This window comes from Penaeus japonicus, unplaced genomic scaffold (assembly GCF_977035675.1).
Source record: "Penaeus japonicus unplaced genomic scaffold, GWHDUDI00000001_assembly GWHDUDI00000005, whole genome shotgun sequence".
In the NCBI taxonomy this organism is placed as follows: Eukaryota; Metazoa; Arthropoda; class Malacostraca; order Decapoda; family Penaeidae; genus Penaeus; species Penaeus japonicus.
In genome coordinates, this window is record NW_028234407.1 from 8,383,004 (window position 1) to 8,390,503 (window position 7,500).

At 33.6% G+C, this 7,500-nt stretch overlaps 1 protein-coding gene across 8 annotated transcripts in view; it reads left to right on the forward strand.

Moving 5' to 3' along the window:
* Positions 1–7,500, forward strand: part of LOC122246001 (uncharacterized) — a 36,965-nt gene that overhangs the window by 21,969 nt on the left and 7,496 nt on the right. Inside the window, exons 4-14 of one of the 8 annotated variants that reach the window (XM_086536948.1) lie at positions 592–678; positions 914–1,062; positions 1,305–1,421; positions 1,583–1,705; positions 1,837–2,002; positions 2,123–2,386; positions 2,704–2,954; positions 3,313–3,440; positions 3,861–3,989; positions 4,553–4,670; positions 7,448–7,500. The exon at positions 7,448–7,500 is cut by the window's right edge and continues 26 nt beyond it. In XM_086536948.1, the coding sequence (XP_086393074.1) occupies positions 592–678; positions 914–1,062; positions 1,305–1,421; positions 1,583–1,705; positions 1,837–2,002; positions 2,123–2,386; positions 2,704–2,954; positions 3,313–3,440; positions 3,861–3,989; positions 4,553–4,670; positions 7,448–7,500 (1,585 nt within the window). Of the gene's footprint in view, positions 1–591; positions 679–913; positions 1,063–1,304; positions 1,422–1,582; positions 1,706–1,836; positions 2,003–2,122; positions 2,387–2,703; positions 2,955–3,312; positions 3,441–3,860; positions 3,990–4,552; positions 4,671–6,468; positions 6,511–6,617; positions 6,670–7,447 lie in introns of those variants that run through there. The other 7 variants (XM_043004234.2, XM_086536950.1, XM_086536951.1 and 4 more) reach the window with 7 other exon arrangements.

Genomic DNA, 7,500 nt, shown 5'->3' on the forward strand with positions numbered 1-7,500 from the left:
TATGATGATGATGATGATAATGATGATGGTCATCATCATCATGCTGAACATGATTACCATCATGTGTGCTAATCATCATTATCATTATCATTATCATTATCATTATCATTATCATTATATTCATCATCATCCTTATTTAACTTTTACAGTTTAAAAAGCTCATGAGGAATATTATTTTTTTTCCAGTTTTCTTTGTATTTATATATATATTTTTTTGTTTTATAACATGTCATTTTGTTTACTGAGTATGTTTGGCTTATCAGAATTTATTTTATTTGTCTTGATAATTATGCAATTTTTTTTTCTGTGTCTCTCAATTTATTTAGTTTTTATTGAGACACAGATGCACTTGACACTTAACATGTTAAAATAATTGCCATCATTAGCCTGTCAATTATCAAATGATTACCATTGCCAATCTGTCAATATGTCATCACTCTATGATAAATCAGTTTAAAAAATAGGTTTTCTAGTTACAATGACATTCATAACAGCTGGAACAATTAACAAAGATATTGTCTTTTTTTTTTGTTATTTTCATATTGTTCTTTATAGGATAACATTAATAATACTCTATATAATTCTTTCCAGTGAGCTCCTTCACACAAGGGGAGCAGATGGTCTCCGTTATGAACCAATTTGGGATCCATTGTGCTGTCTTTGGGAACCATGACTTTGGTAAGCTTTATGTGCATTTGTTTGAAAATTCTAGCGTGATATATATATTTTTTTCTTTTATAGTGCTTGTAATGTGTGTCATATAAGATGTAGTGAGTGGCTATTTGAATTGTACTTAATAGGTTTTCAGAATGGAATATTCATGTTTTGATAATCTTTCCTTTGATTTAAGGATGCATATTTTCATTTCTTTTACACCATAAGGGCAAAAGTTGAAAACAAACCTTCATTGCAGATTTTGGGCTGGAGCGTCTGATAGATGTTGCAGGTCGCACAAACTTCCCTTGGCTGATGAGCAACGTGGATGACAATGAGACTGGCAAGCCTCTGGCTGACGGCATTGTATCGCATATCATGGAGTGGCACGGCTGGAAGATTGGGCTGGTGAGCTTGTGACCTTTTTTCTTCCTATTTTTTCTTAATGATTTTGAATATGAAATATAGAAATACGTTGTTTTTTCTCTCTCTCTCTTTTATTAGTTATCATTTGTGTGGTAATAAATGTCTTTCAAATCATTATTTTACATTATTAGTTATTAGCTAGTTGAAAACATGCTGAACATGAAATATTAAAGAATGCCTATGCTGAATTTCCTAAAAACTCATTTATTAAATTCTATCGACAGATTGGCTTAGTTGAACAGGAATGGTTAGAGACTTTAGCTACTATCAATGCTGAGCAAGTGACCTTCACAGACTATGTGGACAAAGGTAGAGAACTTGCCAACATGCTCAAGAACCAGGTAAGAAAATTCATGCATTCTTATATGTAATCTATTTATCTATTAATTCATTTTTAGATATCATTAGTCCAGTGTTTAATATAATTATTTTTTGTTCATATCCTTAAGTTGTTATTTAAAATGTGCTAGTCACAAAATTTCCATCTCATCCCTTTCCACAGGGCTGTGACTATGTTATTGCACTAACGCACATGAGGACACCTAATGATATCAGACTAGCAGAAAATGTAGATGAAATTGATCTTATCCTAGGTGGCCATGACCATGTGTATGAGATTCAGAAGGTGAGTAGTATACCTATATCTATTTTTCTTTTAAAAAATGTATTTAATTCATTTGAAAGCAAGAGAAATGAAAATACTGAGAAAATATATATAACAAAGGAAAACGTGTCTGATTTTCTTTCTTTTTTCAGATTAATGATAAAGTTATTCTAAAAAGTGGGACAGACTTTAGGGAGTTCTCAGTGGTTACACTAAATGAGGAAGGATCTGGTGTTACTGTGGATATACAGAAGGTTGAAGTTGACTCAAGTTTTGAACCTGATCCTGAACTAAAGGAAGCTTTATCAGAGTATGAAGGTAAGTTTAAGATTCAGCTTTTCCTATTTGATATTTGATTTCTTTTGGTTTTATCTTTGTGCTACAAGGAGGGGAGTTAATGAAGAGGCATTCCTAATATATCAAAATTTCTTCAACAAGATGTGGTGGGTGAGAAGATGGAAGAAACTCTTGGAACCTTTAGTGTTGACTTGGATGGAAGGTTCTCCTCAATCCGCACATCAGAGACGAACCTCGGCAACTTTATCTGTGATATCATGATGGCAGCTACCAATGCTGATGTTGCAATCCTGAACTCTGGCACCCTGAGGTCCGACAGGATCCACCAAGCTGGGGAATTCAAGATGCGAGATTTGATGACAGTTTTACCCATGTTAGATCCCCTTTTAGTTTTAGAAATCACAGGTAAGTTGTCATATTTTTAGATGACGTCTTGTAATTAGTAATTAATTAATCTTGTAATTAATCAAATTATTTAGTATCTGTTGAAATTAGCATGAAAGTTTAAGGATAACTTTCCAAGTTTGTGGTTTGTATGCTTATTGTTCCTTTAATTGTATTTATTTAATACTATGTTGTATTTGCTACTAAGTTTCACATTCATCCCTCCCCTAAAAATACAACAACTATCACCTTTAAGAAATTCCATAACTAGTAGCATTTCCACTTTGCAGCTTAGAATTATGACTATCATCTTTTTTTTTGCACTTTATTATCAACAGGAGAAAAACTATTAGCAGCTCTCGAAAATGGAGTCTCACAATATCCAAAGCTGGAGGGACGTTTCCCGCAAGTGGCTGGCATACAGTTTGCTTTTGACCCAAACGCTGAACCAGGTTCAAGGATTATCAGAGACATTGTTAAGGTTGGAGATGAATATTTGGATCCTGCTGCTAATTATCGACTGGTTGTCAAGGCTTACATGTACCAGGGACGAGATGGATATCAGATGCTGACTGAGTGTCCTATTTTGGTTAGTATTTAGCATTAACTTTATTATTACTAGTGTATTTGTTATTATTGTTATTGTTGTTATTGTTGTTATTATCATAATTATCACTACTGTCATTGTAATTATCATCATTATGATGATGATAATCATCATAATAATGATGTATATTGTTTTTATTATCAACACTTTTGCATTTCGCTCTAAAGCTCTTGCTATTCATAAATCAGTGTAAGTTCCTTACTAGTGCAATTTATTTAATTGATTATAATAAGTGAATATCATAGATTTTCATGGTCATTTACCATTTAGCATTTCCTACAAAGCATATTTACACATGCTAATAATCCCAACCATCTTTTCCACCTTCTACATCTTACAGCAAGATGAAGAGCAGTGTCCTATGCTGTCAACAACCGTCCAGAACCACTTCACAGCTATTAAAACTCGATTAGGCAAATCACGACGTAACTCTACACATAGACAGTCCCTTGTCCTGTTGTCTAGAAGGTAACGTTGAAGAATGTATAAAACATTTTTAATTTTTAATTTTTTTTTTTACTAATGTGTATTTACCCATCACAGAGTGAAATAACTGAATATGAATTATTTACCTAAACTTTGTTTACTCCTTTGAACGAAAAGTTAAATGAGGAATCAAATGGAGAGAGAGAACTCTTCACTAGATTGTATTATGAGTGTGCTGTATCTGTAGTTTACTAAAATTTGAAAAGAAGGAAAAATCTTTTGGTGGGAAATCCACTTTTTGTGCGTGTGTATTTATTCATTATTTTGGTCAGTGATAGTTTGTTTTTGTGATTATGTGCAGCTAAACCTGATACCAACAATCTTTCATCCTAATACAAACTGGCCCAAAGTTAAAAGTATTCACACAAATAAATAACATCACCCAATACACCATCCTCACAGACACAGTCTCATCCGACACGATGATGACCTCCCTGCGGCCGCCAGACCCTCGTCCCGCTCCTCCATTGGTCGGTCAATGTCCACAGATTCCGCACTGTCCACTGCCTCCTCAGGCTCTGTTCCCTCTGTGTGAGTTTGCAGTTATAACTCCCTCATATTCCTCCTTTTTTTCCAGTGCTTATTGAAGGAATAGCACTGTATATCTCTATTCTAACAGATATACAGTATATATTTTTGTTGTTATGACGTTGGTGAGCTGTTTTTGAATTTTGGTTTTAGGTACTGGCTTTCTCTTTTGCTGCTGATGATGTATGGACATTTATCTAATTTTATAGATGTCATTTTATTCTTTTGATTGATGTATCTTATACTGTTACCTTTCCCAAAAGTTCTTGTATTCTGTTGATCTTTGTAAACTCTTTGTCTTGTATATTAGGAATCCTTAAAAAAATCATTTAGTTTTTTTTTTAAATTAGGCAAAGCTTAGAAATGTAAGATAGGAATCCTACCTAAAGATTGTGACAGGTTTCATCAAAGATTAAGTAAAACTTAGAAATACAAGATATTGGAATCCTAGTACAAGAAACTTTAAGATTTTCCTCAGAATTTCAACAAACCATAGATAAGGTATGTCTCTTTAAATAACATAATTTTCCCTAAAAGGAGAATGCTAATGATTTTGGCCCTTACAGCTCAGGCAGGCGATCAAGAGGCAGTCTGTCCCGTCAGGAGAGTGTCCATGAGTTGGAAGACATGGCATGCAAACTTGCTCCAAAGATTGATGGCAGAATACTTGTAGCTACTGATGAGGTACGTACGAAGACCAATGCATTTTGTTATTTCTTCTATTTGTTGACAGATTTCATCTTGCTTTTATATAATCTTTGGTGTTTTTATTTTGTTTCTTTAGTGATGAGTAAGTTGTTTAATGTGAAGAAAATAATAAATTAATTCATATGGTTCATATTTTCGTAAGGGTTAGAGTTTTTTTTACACAGCAGAAGGTAAAGTATCAGTTTACAAAATGATAAGAAAGGGCACTTGAAGGAAAAAGAAGATAGAAAGAATGTAATATTTAATAAAAAGGAAAAGTGAATCAGGAACAAGAGACTAATCAAAGAACCAAAATTATTGGGAGAGAATGGATTTGTCATAGAAATAGAAAAGTTTATTTCCACTTCATTCAGTACAGCTTTTGGACGGATAAAAACAGAAATTGCAGATGTTAGTTTGAAGCCAATGGATGCTAGGTAGAAGATGTTATATTAAGAATCACTCTGTATTGCCCTTGTGAACAGATATACTTCTTTTTATAATTTTAAATTAATTTTCATACTTCTTTTTATAATTTTAAATGAATTTTGACAGAAAGAATCTGTTAAACAGTCTGTGATTTTTTTGTTTTATTTGAACCATTAGTAACATGTGTTTTGGTACTGTTAGGAAGTATTCTTTCTGAGAAATGATTTGGAGTCTTAGTAATAGACTAGTTTGAAATCAAAGACTGGATAATAACATTCAGAATAGCAGCATGTAGCATGAAACTCAGTGTGTGTGTATGTGTGTATATGTGTTTATTTGTGTGGTGTGTGTGTGTGCATGCATGCGTGTGTGTGTGTTTGTGTGTTTGTGGGGGAGGGAGAGGGAGAGGGAGGAAGGCATGTGTGTGTGTATGTGTGTTTTTGTTTGTGTTTGTGTTTGTAGGGGAGCAGATATGAGGAGAGGAGGAAGGTGTGTATGTAATTTTAAGTTTTAATTGTGTTTGTGGGGGATAGTTGAGAGGGAAAGGAGAAGGTACGGAAGTCTGTGTGTTTTGTATCTTGTTGGTATTAGGGGAGGCTTAGAAGAGAGTTGAGAGGGAAAGGTGAAGGTGTGTGTGTGTCTGATTATGTTTGTTGTTTTTTTGGTGGGGGGGAGGGAGGGAAAGGGAGGAAGGTGTGTGTTTGAGTTTGTGTTTGTGAGGGAGGGAGAGGGAGAGGGAGAGGGAGGAAGTTGTGTGTGTGTGTTTGTGTGTTTGTGTGTTTGTGTGTCCGTGTCCATCTCTATCGCTGTGTGTGTCTCTGTGCATGTCCCTGTCTGTGTCCCTGTGCATGTCCTTGTTCCCATATGTGTACATTCCATGTACATTCATAGATATGATTGTGTTTGTGCATGTGCTGAGTGTACTTGGAAGTGAATGCGTGAAGTTACTGAAATAGCTGACAGATTATTAAAATGAATAGATGAATACATATGTATGTGAATGTATACATTTAGAGCTGCATAGATGGTTTCTTGAAAATGCTTTTATGCTATTTTTACAGCTTATAATTTTACGCATGAATGCCTATATATAAAAATATGTGTCTGTTTTTATTGATGTGTCTTCTTTCAGATTTCCAAATTCTTAAATTTGTTTTAAATTTTCGTATTTTCATGTGTTGCTATGATCTAAGTTTTCAATTTTTTTTTTTTTTTTTTTTTTTTTTTATAAATCAAGTTAAGTTTGTCTCTTGGTACCATAAACTGTTTTTGTAGATTTAAGATCATTGATGAATTTAAGATATATGCTTTATTATTTTGAAACAGTTCAGTTTCTTTGATAATATTTCCCTCATCAATTTTGCAGTTGAATGGAGCTTATGACACCAGATGATTAAGTTAAGATATCATTTAAGTTTCATACTTCATGATAATTCAACTAAACAGAGATACTCCTATGAAAAGGAATAGATAATTGCTGCTGAATATTTTTCCTTTTGATTATTTTCTTCACAGTTACTCAGCAGATTAATCTACGATTCTTCGTCTCCATCATTTTCTTTCTGAGGTGACCATAACAATGTAGTTGAATTACTAGCCATTTAATTTTTCCCTATATAATACCTTGAAATCCTTTGGTTGCTTGATCTTCTTTATCCAAATGTAATTGCAATTTTTAACCATCTTTTGAAACACTACTTTTTAGATATCGGAAAGATCTTGTTCTCTCTTGATTGGTAGTCATCAAAGTACATCCAGGCCTTATTTAGTGATTGAAGTATTCCTCTATCATAATTAGTTGGCACTCTGATATATCTTTATATGTATATTGTGTTAATGCAGTAGTGCCTTTTATGTGGATATGTAAAACCTTCTCCGACAAATACTTACAGGAGGTTCTGCCCAAGTTGATATCTCTGTGACAAACTGGGTGATAAGGAGAAACAGTAGAATATTTCTTCTCTTAAAACTATTTTCTGTCATTGCTTAGCTTGCTATATAAAAAAAAGTAAAAATCCATTGTCTGACAGAGCCTTGGATATTTCAAATTATATATTTATTCAAGTAACAAAAGTGTATTATTGTGTTATGTATACACACAAGGTTATTGTTCCGAAATATTAAGAATGTGGCTATGAAAGAAAAAAAAAAAAAAGAAGAGAAAGAGGCTTGGATGTATTACTCGATAAAGATTCCCCCGTCATTTGTTTTAAGAATTACCTTATTTTTCCCAACAAGCATTTGGATGGATAGGAGAATCTGTTTTCAGAAACCGACCACTATGGAGTCTGTTTTGTTTGTACCCTTCGTACTCTAGGTTTCCTTCTCCCCCTCACTTCCCCCAGGGTCTGATACAACACCTAAGAACCCAAAAAGCTCTGCAGTTTGGCATCCAAGA